Source organism: Zootoca vivipara, chromosome 5 (genome assembly GCF_963506605.1).
Source record: "Zootoca vivipara chromosome 5, rZooViv1.1, whole genome shotgun sequence".
NCBI lineage: Eukaryota > Metazoa > Chordata > Lepidosauria > Squamata > Lacertidae > Zootoca > Zootoca vivipara.
Window position 1 is genome coordinate 57,582,484 of NC_083280.1, and position 21,186 is coordinate 57,603,669.

At 42.0% G+C, this 21,186-nt stretch overlaps 1 protein-coding gene across 4 annotated transcripts in view; it reads right to left on the reverse strand.

Moving 5' to 3' along the window:
* The window catches only part of ADAM12 (ADAM metallopeptidase domain 12), a 183,539-nt gene that overhangs the window by 121,667 nt on the left and 40,686 nt on the right, over positions 1-21,186 (reverse strand). For all 4 annotated transcript variants that reach the window (XM_035137598.1, XM_035137596.1, XM_035137597.2 and 1 more), the window contains exon 3: positions 19,579-19,652. In XM_035137598.1, the coding sequence (XP_034993489.1) occupies positions 19,579-19,652 (74 nt within the window). The remainder of the gene's footprint in view (positions 1-19,578; positions 19,653-21,186) is intronic.

The window sequence follows — 21,186 nt, forward strand, 5'->3', positions numbered from 1 at the left end:
AAATTATTTATACCCCCGCCCATCTGGCTGGGTTTCCCCAGCCACTCTGGGCGGCTTCCAACAGAAGAATAAAATAATCGATTAAAGATTAAAAGCCTCTCTAAACAGGGCTGCCTTCAGATGTCTTCTAAAAATCTGGTAGCTGTTTTTCTCTTTGACATCTGATGGGAGGGCGTTCCATAGGGCGGGCGCCACTACCGAGAAGGCCCTCTGTCTGGTTCCCTGCAACTTGGCTTCTCGCAACGAGGGAACCGCCAGAAGGCCCTCGGCACTGGACCTCAGTGTCTGGGCAGAATGATGCGGGTGGAGACGCTCCTTCAGGTATACTGGACCGAGGCCATTTAGGGCTTTAAAGGTCAGCACCAACACTTTGAATTGTGCTCGGAAATGTACTGGGAGCCAATGTAGATCTTTCAAGACCTGTGTTATGTGGTCTCTACCTTCAAAGGTAGCCCCACGTAGAGCGCATTGCAATAGTCCAAGCGGGAGATACCTAGAGCATGCACCACTCTGGCGAGACAGTCTGCAGGCAAGTAGGTTCTCAGCCTACGTACCAGATGGAGCTGATAGATGTACGTAGGCTGAGACACAGAATTAACCTGCACCTCTATGGACAGCTGTGAGTCCAAAATGACTCCCAGGCTGTGCACCTGGTCCTTCAGGGGCACAGTTACTCCATTCAGGACCAGGGAGTCCTCCACACCTGCCCGCCTCCTGTCCCCCACAAACAGTACTTCTGTCTTGTCAGGATTAAACCTCAATCTGTTAGCCGCCATCCATCCTCCAACCCCCTCCAGGCACTCACACGGGACCTTCACTGCCTTCACTGGTTCTGATTTGAAAGAGAGGTAGAGCTGGGTATCATCCACATACTGATGAACACCCAGCCCAAAGCCCCTGATGATCTCTCCCAGCGGCTGCATGTAGATGTTAAAAAGCATGGGGGGAGAGGACAGAACCCTGAGGCACCCCACAAGTGAGAGCCCAGGGGTCTGAACACTCATCCCCCCACACTTTCTGAACCCAGGAAAGGCCCAGGAGGAAGGAGCAGAACCACTGTATAACATCCAGAAGGATGTTATGGTCGATGGTGTCAAAAGCCGCTGAGAGATCCAGCAGAACTAGGAAACAGCTCTCACCTTTGTCCCTAGCCCGCTGGAGATCATCAACCAGTGCGACCAAGGCAGTTTCAGTCCCATGATGAGGCCTGAATCCCGACTGGAAGGGATCCAAATGGTCCGCTTCTTCCAGGCATGCCTGGAGTTGTTCAGCAACCACTCGCTCCATCACCTTGCCCAAGAATGGAAGATATTTGAGACTGGGCGATAGTTGGCCGCATCTAAAGATGTTTTTTTAAGATTCATTGGCCATTGAGATCTTTAAATTTGTAGTGCTAGGGGACATCACCTCAGCTCCTGTTATACGATTGCAATACCCCATTGCAAAATGGCATTACAACAATAATGTAAAAAAACAAAAAAACAGATGAATGAACACAATGCTATATGCTGTGGCCACCTGTACAACAAGTCACACAAATGTTGAATTTAAAATCCCTGAAAATGAAGTACACAGGTTTATCAAGGAGCCATCAGTAAGACAGTAACTGTTACACAACACCAAAAATTTAAGTAGTGTCACAGGATAGCTGTGCAAACCGTATGTCAACAGGGTATTGTGTAAGAAACCACCTCCCATGTTTTCAAAATTTAACAGAATTCAGGTTGGGTTTTTCCTGTGCAGAATATATTGGCTAGCTACCTTTCACAAAGTGCAGGGGTGGGAGGCTGAATTGGCCTGGCCAGGTTGGGGGCAGTGGCGCACATGTGACACCATGGACACATGACGTGTGGCCCCCCCCCCCCTGCACGCCCCATGTTGGGGGCAACTCAATGCATCTGCTTTGGGATCAGAGAGAGGGCAGTTCACTGAACTACACTAAGGACTAAAAACAAGACTGGATGACATGGCTTGCTTGTTAAAGAGGAATGTGTTGTTTTGTATCTTGTAATGTTTATTTGTTTTAAGACTCTTCTGCAGTAAAGCTTTGAAACTCATTTTTGTGGTGGCGAGCAAATTCATTTCTACTCTGCACAAGGTCTGGGTCAGGGATTCCATTGCAGCAACTCTAACATGCAGGACCACCAGAAGGCATACAGGTCTTTTGGATATAAAAAAGAATGCACAGGTGAGAGCTGCTGAAGCTCCCTTCATTACAGGCATATTTTTAAGTTGGGTTGCTAGTGGAAAGGCAGCATGCGTGGAGGGCAGGCTTATCTCTTCATTCCCCCACCGTGATAGGATGGAGGACTACCTGTTCGCATGCACAGTCAGAGAAGAACTCAACCTCCCCTCCCTGCATGTTGCCTTCCCAGTAATATTCATCTTGCTTGTCTGTAATTAAGGGGAAATTTGAAAGCACATCAAAATGCAAGTAGATAAATAGGAACCTCTATAGCAGGAAGGTAAACGGCGTTTCCATGTGCTGCTCTGGTTTGCCAGAAGCGGCTTTGTCATGCTGGCCACATGACCTGGAAGCTATATGCCGGCTCCCTCGACCAATAATGCGAGATGAGCGCGCAATCCCAGAGTCGGTCACGACTGGACCTAATGGTCAGGGGTCCCTTTACCTTTACATATTAAGCAAATGTCTGGTTTGGCAGACACTTCCAAAGGTAAAGGTAGGGACCAGGCAGGCAGCAGAGACTGGCAGATTCTACCAGTAGGAGTGGAGCTGATACCAAACGACTACAAATTCAAGCATGTGCAGAAAGTAAAAATAATATTGCTGAATCTAAAATCCCAATGTTTGCCTCTATTTTGACAAAAAAAAAGAATCCAGATGCCTAAATATTCAGTGATCTTTCTCGTTCTACTTGAAATCTTTGGAAGATAAAGTTGGTATATAAATGTACAGTGATATAAAATAAAAATAACATGCTACACAACACTATATGTCATTATGGGGGGGGGGGTATAGGGTTCTTGTAGCTCACTGGAATGCAAAGCATAATCAATGATGATGATGAATATTTGAACAACAAAATTATCCTCACTACTTTTCAGTGTACTATCAATGCCACCACGCTAATCATTTCCGAAAGATATGAAGTATTGGCAATTGTTAAAAGGGAAGCTGGTAGGAAAACTGTTTTAGTATATTTTAACATGCTGTCAGTTACAGTTAATTTTCATTCTGTACTGGACTGATTTCTATACCTTCAGCTTAATGAGAACATGTTGTTGCTAAGACACTGCCACTCCATGTGATATATCTATCACTCACTGGTACAGAAGTTGAATGCCGGGAGGAATTGTTGCTGTGTTTATACTTTAAAAAGATATATAGAGTGGCAGGATCATCAATATATACGACCATCAATAACAATATAATGCTCAAGTAAAGGTGGTAGAAATTTCTCTGAATTTGTTGTGATAAATCGGAAAAGTGCATGTGATACCTATGCCATTGTCCCCCCTCACATCTTTTTCAACCGTTTCTGCATCGTGATTTATATTTTACTATTCTGAGTAATTAATATGATTTAAGTCTGATTTCATTTCCAGGGAGAAACATTCATTTCCTGAAGAGTTCCCTTTGCTTTCAGACAATAAATGGGTTTAAGTCCAAGAAATTACTCATCTCTTTTACAGCAAGATATCCGAGAACTCATGCAGTCTACTCCTTATGATGGGTTCATGACCCAATGTACTTCACTAGATAGATTTGTGCAGGAACATTTGTTTTGCATGCACGCGCGCACCCACACCCACACCCACACACACCACTAAGATGTAGACCCTTTTTGTTGTGTGGATTTAAAATTATATTACTGTTGAAATCATGAGGTGATATCCAAGATGAAGCAGCCAATGTTTTAAAATGTGCCAAGTAGGATATAAAACTTGTACTCTGTAAAATCCAGATTACTAAAGGCTGCTTTCAATGTGCTAGTGATACAATTGTAGGCAATTCAGTGAAAGCAGGTTCCACAAGCAGGCAGGTTTCACACTCACTTTCCTTATTCATAACAGATGAAATTACTATGTGATTTGGCAAGTATGGATACGAGGCTCCCATAGATAGTATTAAACTTGATGATTTTTTCAAGCATTGTGCAACTAACCTTAAGACAGGCATTAAAAATAGGTTGAATGGGGAAACCGATTATCTACAAAGGACATCATGTATTGTGAGAGAACATTACTATTTTGGACCCAACTACAGTGCAGATTCAGATATTTTGAAAGAATGTGCACAGTAATGAAATTAGTTAGGAAAAAGTTAAACAGAAGATATGCTGGTAATAGAAAACATTTGCCTTATCTCTAGCTAGCATTGATGCTGTTGCTTAGTTTACTCTCCTATATTTAAGGATATTTTTTGTATTCCCTGAAGAATAGTTTATTTTTCTGAACACAGCTGATATTTGTTTGACTGCCAGCATAATCTGAAAAATAAATTCTTTGTGCTCATGCTGTGTTCATGGACAGAAGAGTATATCCAAGTCTGTTTTTACTTGGAACAAATTTTGTAGATGCATGTATAGTATTTCTTTCAAAGGTGCTGCATGATTTTCATAGGTGCAGTAGACATTTACTAATAGACTTTTTAAATACAAGGCAAGGGATAATATTTAGCATAATGGCACAAACACTTAAATGACCCCTGATAGCTTGATCAAAATGGGAAAATAAATCTCATTAGACCACTACTGTTAAACCACAAGCATGCTTGATTTTTGTTTGGGGAGCTGATGCCTTCAAAAATGCTTCTGCACATCACTCAAATTATAAGCTTGTTTTAAGAACGATTCGGTTTATAAACTCTGCAAAACCGGAAATAGTGTCTTGGTTTGAGAACTTTACCTCGGTCTAAGAATGGAATCCGAATGGTGGAAGTGAACCGGCAGCAGGCGGCCTCATTAGGGAAAGCGTACCTCGGTTTAAGAACAGTTTCGGTTTAAGAACGGACTTCCGGAATGGATTAAGTTTGTAAACCAAGGTACCACTGTATTCCAAATCTTGATTCTGAGGTTTTCCTATGCACCAAGTGTTTTACCACACAATTTAGAATGCCTGTAACTGGAGCAGGATGGTATTTATCTCAAACAATATTACAGCATCAGCTGTTGATAGAAATAAAATCAGGGAACGATGAAGTCATATGGTTGAGGTCTTCCAAGAAAATGTGCTGATACAGCAGTTCTTTTAAGGGGGTGAGCTCCTCCTCTCCCTGTTGTGCTCCCCAGAGCTCTCATATGACTTTCCAAGTTAGCCTTTATAATAAAGTCTAAATCTGCTTTATCGGAAGATGCAAGTTCTGTATTCGTAGATTTATGTTGCATATTCAGCACTTAAAACTGTGAAACAACATGCTTTCCCTGCCGTTTTCTGCAAATTATCTCTTTGCTTGATTTTGAACTTTATTGCCGATTCCTTTTTCATTTCTTTTACTTGATGTCTACATTTATAGGCTATTCTTTGAGGGGGGGTTGTGTTTCAGCAGTCAAGGATCAGCAGTCAAATTTCTAAATGGTTAGTAATTTTTTCTAAGGCAATGTGAAAAGTTTAGGGAATTGGAGCTGGTACATATAAGTATATTTAGTCAACATTTTAGTTCCTACATGTATGCACACATTTTCTTTAAAAACAACAACACATGCTGACTCTAGTTAGAGGAATGCAGATCACCCTCTTAGCTACCTCTTTGATAAAGAACAGAATTAATTATGATTATTTATTTATTTATACCTTGCCCATCTGGCTGGGTTTCTTTAAGAGTGTACCACGGTTGCAAGCAGTGTCAAATATCAGCACCTCCACCACACCACCAGTAAAAGTGTGCGGGAAGCAACAGCATGTTTTACTTTGAACAATGTTATTATCAAAAGGCCATTGTATGGGGAAGAAAGTTGGCTGTCCACATTCTGTACAATGGTATATACAAGGCCATTGTATGGGGAATCTGTATTTGTACTCATGGGCTTTCTATAAGAAGTCTGCTTAGCCACCTCGAGAAAAGAATGCTGGACCAGATGAACCTTTGGTCTGACATAGCAGGGCATTTTGAGAATTGGAATCATTTTTAACCTAAATTTTCTGTTTCCGAAGTTCATTAAGGTTGTGTACACACTAACCCATTTGTAACACTAAAATGTAGATTTTCTTAATCCATCTCAGTGTGCTGCTTTCAGTCTAGATTTATTGCTAGATTCTGCTGTCCACAATGATGGGTTAGGTTACTTGATGTGTGTTTGAAAATCCTCCCCTTGATTAGGATATCCATGGCTTTTCCTCCCTGCACATGCAAATGAAGGAGGATGTAGTGATTGTGGTATTGGTATACATCCACCCACAACATCATTGGGCAGGTGTGGATATGTTAGGATTTTGAGTACCCGATGCTGGGTAGTGTGATTGGTACAAATCACATGAGATGTCTGAGAAGAGTGTGGGAACGGAAGACTGTTTTATCTCTTCCATCTGAGGGTGTTATTGTTATATTACTTTCAGTTTTGCAGTATGCAACAATCTTGTTCTGCCTGATCTGGAGAACACAGACGTGATTATGGATCCTCTGTATATAGTGTGAATAAACGTAGTTTAGATCTACGGATGTCTTCTCCTTCTTGCTGTGAAATGCCAGAAGACCTGTGTGCACTTTTCCAAGGAGGAGTGTCGCAGAGAGGCACTCTGGAATGAAGGGGAATGCCATTCCAGAGATGTGTCTTCCCAGATATGCTCAGAGGTACTGGGGGTCTGCCATCCCCCCCCCCAGGAGCATATTCTGACAGGATAGACAGCCCTCCCGTCCAAAAAATAATAATTGCTGGAACTGTTTTCAAATGGACACACTGGGGTAATGCAGAATCAATCTGCAGAGCTTTTGTTTTTGGATTGAAATCAGTTCCTCAAGAAGCACTTTTTAGGGGGGGAAACACTACAATAGAGCTTGATTGCGTAGGGAGGGTGCAGAAAAAAACAAGTCCCTGTCTCCATTGATTCTAGAATAAAAAGTTGTGCATTCGCAGCCTTCAGATCTATACAAGCTATACCTTCACAGCATATTCAGAACACATTTTCCCCCTCAGAGAATTCTGAGCACTGTAGTTTGCCCCTCACAGAGTAATAATTCCCAGCAACCCTTAACAAACTACAGTCCTCAAAGGAAAGAATGTGCTTCAAATGTACATTAAGCTCATCAATCCTCAAGTCCATTTAAAAACAAAGCAAAACACTACATTATTGGCTTCCCAATGACAGAAAGCCCATCTTCTTTTTTTCTGAATGGCTGTGGTAATATAATTATCACTATTTGTACTTTTCTGCCTTTCCTTTTCCACAGACCTCACTGCCCCTTGTCCAACCACATATGTACACTTGCAACACTGCAAGATAACACCTCATGACTCTGATGAAGTGAACTGTAGTCCATGGAAAATTATAACTAATTTGTCAGTGTTTAAGGTGGCGTAAGACACCAATGCAAAGCTCCCTCCTCAAAGAATTATACTAAATAAACAATTAATAAAACATGCTTATTCCTGGTTTGACACTGGTCCATCGCTAATGAGTCTCTGATATTACTATTTTGTTCTGTTTTATCAAGCAGATTGAGCTAGCCTTTATCTCCTTATACTACTCAAGTGGATCTTAATATTGTGCTAAAAGAACAAAGATGCTAAATAGTCATAATCTTGTAAATTCACCAGTGTTATGGAGCAGTGTATCTAATGTTAAGTAATGCCATAAGAGACACAGAAACATTGGTTCAAAATTATCCCATTTACATTTTCTTTTGAGCAAGTTGCTGTGTAATACATAATAAATTCCCATCTCACTATTAGAAAAGGTTCACGGAAGAAGACCGACTGGTGTGTATGCTTTTTGTATTTTGGAATGTTACTTCCAGCTCTGAAGAGGGAATGTCTACCTAAAATTAGGTGTGTCTCTTGCCTTATCCCAATCTACTGATGTGGCATTATGTACAAAAAAATAAAATGAAAATCAACCCCAAGAAAATCAAACACAGATGTAGTAAAACTACTAGCTCCAGATTCCTTCTGTGTAATCTACGGTGATAAGAGTCTAAACCCACAAGAAGATGGGATTTCTGTGACCAGCCAGCTATTGAAAATAGGACCTTTGGGAACATGCCAGATGTCAATACAATATAATAACAGATTTAGGGGCTTTTAAGGGAAAAACTTAAAAGTCTAAGAAGAATGCGCTGAAACCAGCATTTGAATTCCAAGTGTTTATGCAGTCATGTCACAGTTTAGGGCTGCATGACTGCACTGTAGTTTGGCAAGGACTGAGTATTTATAAATGGCAGATACTTGAATTCCATTCCTGCTCCCAGAGGACACCTGAATGAGATCATTCTTTTCCAATTAAACTAAAACAAGCAAACAACTAAGTAATTCAGGGGTGTTGTCCAATGTAATCCCTTCCAGAACACAGTGAATTCCTCCCTCCATTAATTATACTATTCCTTTTTTACATTCGTTTTTTAAACATTCTTTTTATATGACATACTTCAGGATAGAACATACTAATGGATGTGCAACATTATAAAACATGACATTATACTGCAATGTGACCTACCAAGAACCTCACTAATATAGCTATATATGCTAATTATTTTGGCTTTTGAATCCAAAATTAAGAATGACAATGTACTACTAACGTCAAAGTAACAGTACTTCAACAAAAATATTTAAAAAGCCAAAAATATTTAAAAAGCCAGTGTGAAATTGCTGTAGAACTTATCAACATATGCAAATCACTTGCATTTCAACTTCATTAGAACCATGAGTTTCTTTTATCACTATAGCTATTAAATTAGTACAGTTGTACCTTGGTAGTCGAACACCTTGGTTGTCAAACAAAATGGCTCCCGAACATTGCAAACCTGGAAATTTGCGAACGTTTTTTGGCAGCCAAATGTCCAACGCAGCTTCCGATGGGCTGCAGGAAGCTCCTGCAGCCAATCAGAAGCTGTGCCTTGATTTTCAAAACGTTTTGGGAGTCGAACGGACTCCCAGAACGGATTAAATTCGAGAACCAAGGTACAACAGTATAGCACAACTAGAAGGATATTATCTCCAAGTACAATTGCTGTAACTGGGTACTTATGTTGTATGTATTTTAAGTCTAGACCAATTCCCCCGTCTCATATTTCACACCCTTTTGGTTTCAGTGTTTAATTTCTCTTTAACTTATGTGTTTATATGTGTACGCATTGTAAACACATTTACACACAGACCTGCAAACTGAAGACAACACTTAATCGAGGTAAGGAAGTGGACTTTAGTTCATGAAAGCTTATGCCACAATAGATCTGTTAGCTTTTAAAACCGCATCAGATCCTTCTTGAATTTAAGCATATAGTTATCTCACACAAAATTTTTGATCAATTTGCAATGTAAAAGTTGCACTAAAAGTTGTGACTTGACTAAATTGTAAAAATAATGTCAATTTCATAGCACAATGGAAAGTATGTGGAATACATTTTCATTCTAGTCTTTGATAGCTGTTCAGCTGTAGAGCTGCAATATTTGCTGCCAATGATTTTCAAAGGATCTCTTCAAAGTGAATCTCCGGCTGAGGGGCGGGGGTACACTGAGCACAGGAAATATTGTTTCACTAAGCTTGACATTTACTGCAAAGAAAGAAATGTATGTACTAAATTTATGAGTCCCTATGATCCATCTATTAAACACTAGGTACTGCTTTTACAACTGGCCTTCATCAAGATTTTTCATCTTGTAGCCAAAGTGTCGTCTCTTCTAATGACTCATGATGAAGATTCATTCCAGTTAACTTAATTTCAGATGACTTTTGCTGTTCTTTTTAACGTGTTCTATCCATAGAAGGCTGGCTATTTGCTGTCCATATTCTTTTTGTACACATCAGCTAATCAGTGCTGTCCAATAAATAATTGACATCTGTTTAAGATTACCCAAAGTTCTGCTACAAAACTGATAAGCTGATAATTTGTCATAGCATTTAGGCATAACAAGCATGAACTATGCTTCTTTTTGTCTGCAGATGTAAGCACTTTTTAATGCAAAGCTGTGTTCTAGAGCATGCATCTTACTGATTTTACAGAAGACTAAAATCTGTTTGCAGCAACTGTTACTATCTCACACTATTTACGTCATGTTAGAAACTGAGAATGAAAGAAAAAAGCAAAACAAATCCAAACAATATTCCCAATAAATGTGCTATTATGGATATCTATTGAAGAAGAAAGCCAGACTCTACACATGGTTTCATGAATTATGTAAATTGCATGTGGTACTTACATTCTCTAAGACACAAATATAATTAGCACCCCTCCCGCATTCATAGTATTAAGAACAAAGTAGCCTACTGAGCTTTAGTAGAAGAGTTAACTCATTCCATTGCTCCAGTGTTTTTCTGCTGTGCCAACACAAGAAAAAACCCACAAATCACAGCTGTGGACAGGGACTGAATGTGTGTTGAGTCAGGCAGAACCACTAACAGTACCTTGAGCTACACATCAAAGGGAGGGAGGGAGAAAGAGAAAGAAAGAGAGGGGGGGGGAAGGAAGGAAGGAAGGAAGGAAGGAAGGAAGGAAGGAAGGAAGGAAGGAAGGAAGGAAGGAAGGAAGGAAGGAATGGTCCTACCTTAGGCAAAGTGACACAGCTGCCTCAGGTGGAAGCTGCTGGGGAAATGGGGTGAGGTGGCAAGGTGTTGAAGGACAGGGCTACATGTGCCAGTTAGCCAGCTCCTGAATAAGCTAGTCTATAGCCCTCACATGTAGTATTCAAGCAGGATTCTGTACAGTGGTACCTTGGGACTCAAGTGACGCTGTGGGTTAAACCACAGAGCCTACCATGTTTCTCACATTTTAAGACGTGCCTATAAAATAAGGCATGGCACGATTTTCATGGGTTGAAAAAATATAAGACATACCCCGAAAATAAGCCGTAGTGCTACCGTATGTGAGCTCTACTTGGTGAAGAGGACAAAAGTGGCATTTGCGGTGGAGAGGAGAGGAGAGGAAGGCACGAAGAAGAAAAGAGGAGCGATTAAATACGCTGCCTCATGAATGACCTCCATGTGCGTCTCTTTCTCTCCCCCTGTGCGCGTCTCTTTCTCTCCCCCTGTCCGCGTCTATTTCTCTCCCCCTGTGCGCGTCTCTTTCTCTCCCCCTGTCCGCGTCTATTTCTCTCCCCCTGTGCGCGTCTATTTCTCTCCCCCTGTGCGCGTCTCCTTTTCTCCCCCTGTGCGCGTCCCTTTTTCTCCCCCTGTGCCCCTCTCTCTCTCTCTCTCTCTCTCTCTCTCTCACACACACACACACACACACAGCCCACCTCTTGCTTCCCCCCATCTTTTCCCCCTTCCATTCTTCCAGTATGTGCCCAGCCATGAGTTGCCTGTTGATTTCCTCTTGATGGCCGAGACAGAGAGCGAGGCAGGCAAACTGCAGCTACGGTAGGAAAGTGGCGAGCTCTCGCAGACACGCGGGTGATTTTTTTAAAACTGACATCCCCTCCCGTCTGGTTTTGCCGAGAGACCCAGACAACTTGCATTCCTAGGCTTCAAAGGTTATGCATATGAAAGAGGAGATTAAGGAGATAAAGACAACTTCCTATTATCACCTTGCCTTTGTCCTGAAAGGTAGAAACCTTATTGTAGCCATGAGATCTGGGCATCAAAGGAAAGTACTTAACAGCTATTTGATAAAGCCAATTGTGATTTCAGGCAGCATCTGGCTAATCAGTCCTGAGAGAGAGAAACGTGATTTCTAAATAGAGAAATAAACACAGCCAGTTGTACAGCATCTGTAAAATCCATATAAAAAATCATTTCCCTGTTATGATCCAGCCCCCGAATAAGACACCCCCCAAAAATAAGCCATAGACTTGTTTTCTTGAGTAAAATTAAATATAAGACGTGTCTTAAAATGTGAGAAACACGGTAGGACTTGCCGATCAGAAAGTCGGCAATTCAAATCCCCGCAACGGGGTGAGCTCCCGTTGTTCAGTCCCAGCTCCTGCCAACCTACCGGTAGCAGTTCGAAAGCACCTCAAAGTGCAAGTAGATAAATAAGTACCACTCCGGTGGGAAGGTAAACGGAGTTTCCATGTACTGCTCTGGTTTGCCAGAAGCGGCTTAGTCACGCTGGCCACATGACCCGGAAGCTGTACGCCGGCTCCCTCAGCTAGTAAAGTGAGATGAGCGCTGCAACCCCAAAGTCGTCCATGACTGGACCTAATGGTCAGGGGTCCCTTTACCTTTACCTTGGGTTACAGATGCTTCAGGTTACAGATGCTTCAGGTTACAGACTCCGCTAACCCAGAAATAGTACCTCAGGTTAAGAACTTTGCTTCAGGATGAGAACAGAAATTGTGCAGCAGCGGCAGCAGGAGGCCCCATTAGCTAAAGTGGTGCTTCAGGTTAAGAACAGTTTCAGGTTAAGAACGGACTTCCAGAACGAATTAAGTTCTTGACCCGAGGTACCACTGTATATGTAAATCCAGCTGGCTTCTGTACATGAAGAGAGGGTGCTATCTTGTCCTTTGTTTCAGGCTTGTACTGTGCCTGAAATAGTTTAGGATATAGTGAAGAAAAGAAGAAAGAGAGTGAAGAAAGAGAGAGATGTACATGAGCAACAAAAGGAGGGAGGTGAAGCTGCCAGCAAATTTCATATGGAGCAAAATTCTAGGCAGATTTGGAGGGTTCTTCGCAGGCAACCTTCATATCTGAAAATAAAAGCACTTGCTTTCTCTACATTATGGCCAAGCTCAAACAATATATCCTATGTCACTGTGGGGCAACTCACACAGAACCCAATTGTCCTGAAGATGAGGGAAATTTGGAAAACCTTTGCACTAGGCCCTATCAGTGGATCCTGCATTGCTTACTTGTCTTCCTACTGAAAGGGAAATTCACAGTTTAAAATTATACACATACCTATGTTTGAATAGGTGGGTGCCAAAAATTGGATCCTATGAAAGCAGATGGATCATCATTCTTGCTCCTCATGATAATGAGCTGCAAAATACTTTTTCCTAACTAATATTTAGAGGACATGCTAATCTTTCAGTATAAATTATATATTCACAGCAAAAAAACCCAAAAAACCACCAGTACTACTTTGAAAGATTCTAATCAAATGCAGGTAAAGTTTGTTTACTATAGACCTGTAAAATTTCAAGGACAACACTGAATACTGAAAGAAGATAAATTAAGTAGTTGGTGTCTATCCCTGTCAAATTTGTTATCCTGGAAACATGATTCAGTCTCCTCCATAGTGCCTTCAGCAAGGGCTAAAGACTTTATTTTTAGAAAGAAAACACAAAAATTACCCTGAATGTGAGCCAAGGGTCTGTCACTTTGAGTATGGAGAAGGAGAGACATTTTAGAAACCCTTGCACATACTGTCATTTATCCTGCTCTAGTTCAACAAAATTAGGCCCTAGAGACTATGTATCAAACTAAAAATAACTAACAAATAATTAATTAAGGGCAGGTTCAACCCTTATTTCAAAAACATGTTTACAATTCTCTTTGCTATTTTAGAGTCACAATGAAGGACCTGTCAACCTTTTGCATGGGAGGGTGGAAGAAGAAAACTGTGGAAATTAACTTAGTTTCCACCAATATGTGATAGTATATGGAAACCCAGGGCTTTGGCATTAAGCCCAGCTAACTTTCTGAAGAAACAGGAATGCAATCAAATGTGTTTTGGAAGACACCACAACCTGTGCTATACACCATTTTGAGACAAAAATTGTGAATGAAAATATGCATTATGAGTTGAGGGGTTTAGCCTTGAGCCCCTTCCAAAACTTGTGATCCTGTATCATTGAACCTGGTGGACCAGCCAAATCAGACCCTTTGTCAATGTGCACAGTTAAGTACCCAACATCTGCATCTAAAAAGAGTGAGCTCCATCCTAAACAAGTGAGCTCTGTTGCCATAGGAACAAATGGGTGGATCTCCCCACACCCCAGCTGGCTGACTGAGAGAAGAACAAGATGAGTAAGCTGGAAGCATGAAACACAGAAACATGTTTGCTGTGTGCTGGACTTTAGGGCTCCCCTGGAAACCTAAGGGGCAGCAAAATCTATGGGTTTGCTAATGCTGTGAACCCCTGCATCCTATGGTCAGGTTGTATATATGTGTAAATAAACCCATATATCCTAAAGACACCACATCTCCACTGACCTCCATTTCAAGGAAACTGAATCTGGGTATGTGCAAGAATCCCTGGAGTCTCTCACCACTTGGAGACTGTAGTAGTGCATAAGGGATTCTAAGGGAGGAATACATCCCCATTTCAACATAAGGACACCTTCCTCTCTTTTGTTGCCAGCCATGCACTCCCATCCATATTACAATTTAGGGCAAAATAACTATGACAGTGGCCGACTCATCTCTTTAAATATAGGTCTCTCCTAGCTCAGTACAGGGATGCGGGTGGTGCTGTGGTCTAAACCATTGAGCCTCTTGGGCTTGCCGATCAAAAGGTCGGCGGTTCGAATCCCCACGACAGGGTGAGCTCCTGTTGCTCAGTCCCAGCTCCTGCCAACCTAGCAGTTTGAAAGCACGCCAAAAAGTGCAAGTAGATAAATAGGTACTCCTCCGGTGGGAAGGTAAATGGCATTTCCGTGCACTGCTCTGGTTTCACCAGAAGCGGCTTAGTCATGCTGGCGACATGACCCGGAAAAACTGTCTGCGGACAAATGCCAGCTCCCTCGGCCTGTAAAGCGAGATGAGTGCTGCAACCCCAGAGTTGTCTGCGACAGGACTTAACTGTCAGGGGTCCTTTACCTTTTAGCTCAGTACAAGCAGAGGGTAGAGATCTAATTTAAAGAGCAAAAGGAACAAGCACATGAGTTTGCTGAATTTTCAATACCCTGCCTTCATATATTTTGGACTACAGCTCCCATCAGCCCCACCGAGGAGGGTTCTTGTGACTGGGCTGATGGGAGTTGTAGTCCAAAACATGAAGTCACCTCAGGATGGCAAAGGCTGCTAAAGTCTACTCCCCAGATGCTTCAGATAGCAGAGACCAGGAGATGGAAATGTCAGGTCAGGTGGTAAGACTGCAGAGTAACATGCTGCATGCACGTGAGGGGTCACCCCATACATTCCCATGCCTTGTGTTACTTAAACTGGGCATCACCTTGGCACCCTAAATTGACATGTCAAACACACGCTGCTGAAACCCCATTCATGATGTGATGCTGCTTGTAGAGGGGAAAGGGGTGGGCAATGATTGTCATGGATAGCTCTGCTGCTGGAAGTTCACAGAATCCTGACACTAACATTATGCCAGCATAATTTGGCTGCCAACTTGCTCAAACCATGCTGCTTAAAAGATGTCCAAGATCAATTTGTCACCTATGTGACGGAAGGAACAGTTACTGACCTATATGAGGAAGAGGTTTTTCTTTCCTCGTTCATTTTATATCCATAAATGGTTATGTTACATTTGCTCTAGGTTCTTGTTAATATTGCATTCAGCACTGCATCCAGATAAGCTGAAGGTGAAAGGAAGCAAGCATCACTTGGCCAATTACCCTCTTGTATTCCCTTCAAAGTGATAGTAGAATAAAGTTATCAGGATACCTGGCATTCTGCTGTTGCAATTATAGATAGGAAGGGGTAATTTAAAGTGAGAATTTCTTTAATATGTTAATTGCATAAGCAAGCATATCTTCTCCTCTACTGCTTTCTCTATTTAATTAGCTTCATGCTGTGCTCCAGTGCTTGTTTTAGATACTTTCTATGAGACAATGGCTCATGTAGTTGTTCTTCAAAGTCACAAAAATGAGCTGCATCCAATTATGCAGGCTGGGGCAAAAATATATCTTAATCCCCAAAATTTCTCTTTCATCCTAATGATGGGATTAAGCATATATGAATTGGCGTTTTGTTACGAATTCATTATGGTTCTCAATGTCTGGAGCCCACACCAAAACAGAATAAACTAAACCAAAGGAGAGACAACAGGCGGAGACCAATCACAGTCATCATAAGAGGGGGTGATAGATAGGGATTGAAGAGGAGCAACATAATAGTTTACAGTTGTTCCTAATGGCCCACAATGCAGGCAAACATGTTAGTGTAATTTCTGAGCTGGTTTCATCAGAAGGAAAGAGATTGGAGTTTACATTTTCCATTTACTAAACTATAAGCTTCGTGGTACCTGAAAGACACATTTAGGGCTTATCCACACTCAACCTTTTGCCCCACTCTTTCCAGGCAGAGGTCCATGCTTTAACGCTCTGTGTCTAAAGCAAACGTCAATTGTGGATAAACCCTTACTGTGACATAAACTGTTATGGAGCAGAGGCATAACTAGGCTCATTTTCACCCAGGTCAAAGATCCCGTTTGGTTCCCTCCTCCAACATGCATTTGCATATGCAAACACACAAGCTAGGAGCCTCAATGGCACCCCTCTGGAGACTTCACCTTGAGAAAGACGCAACAGCTTACGACACCCTGTGAGCCCCGCACCATTTTTGCGAGTGTCACAAGGCAGCACTGGGCTTGAAGGGCGCCGCAGGCAGCACAGCGTGGCCCCGTTTTACTCCAGTGGGAGAAAATAATTTGGAGATGAAGAGAGAAGGGAGCAGCCCTGCCCACTTTTGGCTCTGGTCTCGCACCACCAGCATGCAGCCTCTGGCAGGCTGCCCCCAAGGAAATGTGGCCCTTGACCCTGGGTGTAGGCAAAAGAATTCTGAGAATGGAACTTACTTCATTAAAGCAAAACACGGACAGGAATAATGACACAAGTACTACCACAATGACTGTGAATGTGATTGACTGCGATGCAATATGTTGGCATCGATGTAACAGCGGAGTGTAATTTTTGAAAAAGCAACTGTTTATTTTAATTAAAGGGTAACTCCAGCTGTCAGCTATCACTGAAACACTACACTGCAGTAGCTGGTTCTAGGAGCCACAGGTGAAAGAGCTCAGTCTATGGTCCAAGAGATAATTTATAAACTTTTAAAACTACAATATAGAAATAATTTATAACAGCCATATACTTCTGGGAGGTCCTGTTTCCCCACCAAATAATTTCTGCTGTTTGTTTTGATTATTCTTTTAGTTATATTTTGAGCCACTGATAATATTGTTGCATACCATCCAATCTCCGAGCAGTGCAAGATTCCAGTGCTTCCAGGTGTCTACCCAGAGTTCAGTTTCCTTGGAATCAAAAGGCTCAGGTTGTATATATGTGTAAATAAACCATATATCATAAAGACTCCACAGTCTCCACTGTGCCTCATTCCAAAAGGAAACATGATACCTGGAGTAAGTGCCTAGAACTCTTCTCCAGGAATCTCACAGCCTTCAGAGATTGGGGTGGCATGCAACAATATGTATATACTACTAATCAAAATATACAACTTCCATTTGTTCTGAAAGGGAAGCATTTTCAAAAGCCAGAAATACTGAGGAAACAAACTTGAAGTAACTTTGATAGGCTGGTAGAATATGGTAACTTTAGGAGAAGTTAGGGCAAGAATTAAATGATACCAGATTCTGCAAGGTGCCTACCTGGCCCAGTAAAGCAGCGTTTCTCAATCCACCCTGAACCTTAGTAGAGAGGACACCTTCCCTGAATCCTTCCTCCTTTTGCTTTAGCTTATATGGTTATCTGTAATTATTATAATGTGTACAGGATATTTCCTATTATCAAAAATATATTTGGAAGAAAATAATCATTGGGATTGGGATCTTGAGGCTTGCTAAATTAGGCTCTTAATCACATTCACCTTATCCCTCCCCAACACATAAAGGAGATACCACCAAGGAGTGTATCTATCAGGATTCATCTTCTTTGGTTTTGCATGTGAAAGTTATCCAATATTCCGGCTTCAAACTTCAGCAAAGCTCCTATCCTTTAGCTCAGTTGTCAGTCTCACCCATACCTAGTCAGACAGAAACCTCTTATTATTCTATGTAGATGTATGTATACAGTTATTACGTATTAGGAGAATCAGGTTGAGAAGACTGAAACCAGCTGAGCAGCTATTCTACCTCAGGGTAAGATATGACACACACACACACACACACACACACACACACACACACACACCAATATTGCCTTACTGAGAAATACTGCACACCACAGGATTTGTTGCCTAATCCAGTGCTCAACAAATAGATGGTTGGTGTGCAACTCCAGGTGGAAACAAAGGAGACACACCCAAGTCCTTTGCCATGCTCTTTGCTGGTTAGCAACCTGAAAGATCAAGATCAATACCAGTACATTGCTATTCTTGGGAGGAATGAGGCTGTAGGAAACATTTTGGCTGAACAGCTTATTATATTTCCGGCAGTTCCCCCTCAGCATTTAGAAGGTCAGGTAGGGTTACTAGGCAGTTTTATCCACTAAAAAGAGAGGGACAAACCAACTGATGATTGTCATCACAGGAGCATGATGCCCACAGCACAGCAAGGGCCAGGCAGCATAGAAATAAACACGGGAGATTGGTGTTTGGGTTGAAATCAGCCACAATTTTACAGATTGATTACAGGTGTAAGTAGGCTTTGGCCAGGCAATGGGTGTGAATCTGGTATTAAGCAGCCTGCCTGCTGGTTGATAAATAGGGTGGTGTCAACCCAGAGCTGAGGAACTGCCCCTGACATGGACCAGGTGCATCCCCACTTGGGCCGCCACTAGGAAAAGTGCTATGGCCCTTTGTCCCCCATATGGGCTCTCGGACAAAAACACCCTTCCTGGACCCCTTTAACAGAGTACCCAATCAAATAAGGATCCAATCCAATGCCTTATCTGCCAAAATTGTGACCTGAAGACCAGCCAATTTGTCTGCAGGGGGGAAAATTCCCCACCCTGGCCCACAATACAGTGACCAAAGAAACCATAGAAAGGTCCTCACACAAGCCTGCCCACTCACCTTCAGCCAGGCTACCTCCAGTTTGGGCAGGTGCTGAATCTGCAGTTAGCCTCCAAAGTGGGTGAACTGCATGCAGCCATCCTCTTAAGTACTGGAAGGCGATGGGGCAGGTCAGCCTCTTCCCCCGTGACCAGATTTGCTCCCCGGGCCAGGGCCTTTCTCTGTGGGCTAGCATGGCCGGAAGGAGAGGCTCTGGTCATCCCCTCACAGCCACACATGAAAATGGTGGTCATTGGACCATGCCACAGGCATGCCACATGGCAAAAGTTGCTCCCCTGGAGCCCCAGGAGAGCACGAACTGTCACTGGGCCACAGTCAAAGTAAGCAGTGATAATGAAAGGGAGCAATCAAGAAATACTGTTTGTTTCAGGAAAACTGGGCTGCTTTTAACCGTGTGAATCATGGTTACAAAGTGGTGGGGGAATGAAGCAGGTTTAAAGCAATGTAGAAAGAGATATATGTAATTATACATGTACTAACCATCTTGTTTTGAACAAGAAAAAGCCTAAGAGGTATGGTTACATGAGACTATTTTCCAAAGCTAGATAGCAGTCTGAGCCACAGTTCCTCATGCATTATGTAACCCATCAATTTTAACATTGCAATCGACTCACTAACACTACTAGACTCCAAGGAATACAAATTAGAAGTACTTACTCATTTCTCTCCAGAATGATGACAAGTTGCTCACTTTCAGTTTGTATAAGAAGTTTCAGCACTGCTGGGTGAGTCTGAAAAATGAAATTGAAGACTAATTCTATTACTCCAAACAAAAAATGTAGGCACCCCTGCTCTGTGACAGGTAAAAATGTGCAAGATTGGGACCCTTATTGTTAAGAAGATTGTGACAAGATCAACAGGAAGATGGGGTTTAAGGTAAAGTGAACAGCAAGGAAGTGTTTGTAGGATTTTTATTTTTATTTTTGTATTAAAACATTGGCTAGTATCTCAACAATCTTTCATTTTCTTTGACATCTATTTTTAATTTAAGCTGCCAACTGCAAATATATTTAAACACATTTTATTGATTTAGTACCTCAGATAAATTAAGGTGTGTGCTTGAACTGCAGATGGATAGAATAATAACAATATATTGCTACAGGCCTCAGTATCACTGATTGGCAATGTGCCCTTAAACTATTAGCAATAATTTAGGAAATCAGAACTTGTTGCTATAATTAAAAACATTATTAGAGACAATGGGGTGTGCGTCCATAAGTGTTTTAGCATTTCAAATACTAGTCTTCTTCTAGAGAGCTATGCACAAGGATTTTGCTTGGAGTAGATTTTTAAACTTTTGAGGGATTATAAAAACCACAGATAAGGGATTGGTGTATATATAAAATAAATGGACCACTGCTCTTGTTCAAATCCTTGTGCAATATTCAGCTAACAAGCCCTGCTAGCGGAAGCCCACGCAAGGACTTCTGCTAGCATAAGGTCCCCCTTTTCCTCCTCCAAATTTGCAGGGGGGAGGGTTCGGGAGAATCCTCCAGAACTGAACATGAGGGGGAAAGAAGAAAGTTCATTCCATCAGGCAAACAGAAACGTTTGCTCTGACTAAGCAATCAGCTTAGCGCCAAGTTGAATTCCTCTCCATATGTTTGTAAACAGGGTCCCTAGATCAGGAATGGTATGGAAATTCACATTTCAAGATGAAAGACGGTATTAATTTCCTGATCACTTTGTACTGTGAGTCTGGTAAGGGCATAATGTATAGAACAAAGACACAGGAGCGGAGGTCTTTACCAGAAGAGCTCCTGCTCAGGTCTCTCTCCTGTTACGTTGTTTTGCCCTGCTCATTTTGGTGTAGTACATTATTCCCGTACACCCAAAGAAGCATGTCAGAAGCTGAAAAAAATTGTTGTTTCATTTGTACTCTCCTTCTCCTTCTTGTGAGGCAATTGTATCACACACACTGGGATGGGCAAAAAGAGCTTAGCCACCTAAGCATTTCCCATGACCTCTTTCTTTTCCCATAGGGAAACTGCCTAATGATACTCCCACAAGGACTGGGCTCCACAATAGCTCCTCACCTCCACATTAGCAGCATCAGTGCTAAGAGCAAGGATATCTTCTTTTTCCATATTTGCTTAAGTGCCTTCCCTAAGACTTGGGTGGGGGGTGGGGCAGGCAGAGCAGGTTCTCTTAGGCCAGGGGGTCTCTTAGGCCAGGGGGTCTGGGATCCCATGAAATCTTCAGTGGGAGCGAGTTTGGGGAGAACTGCTTAAGACGTGCAAAACTTCTCACGAACGCTCAGGAAAA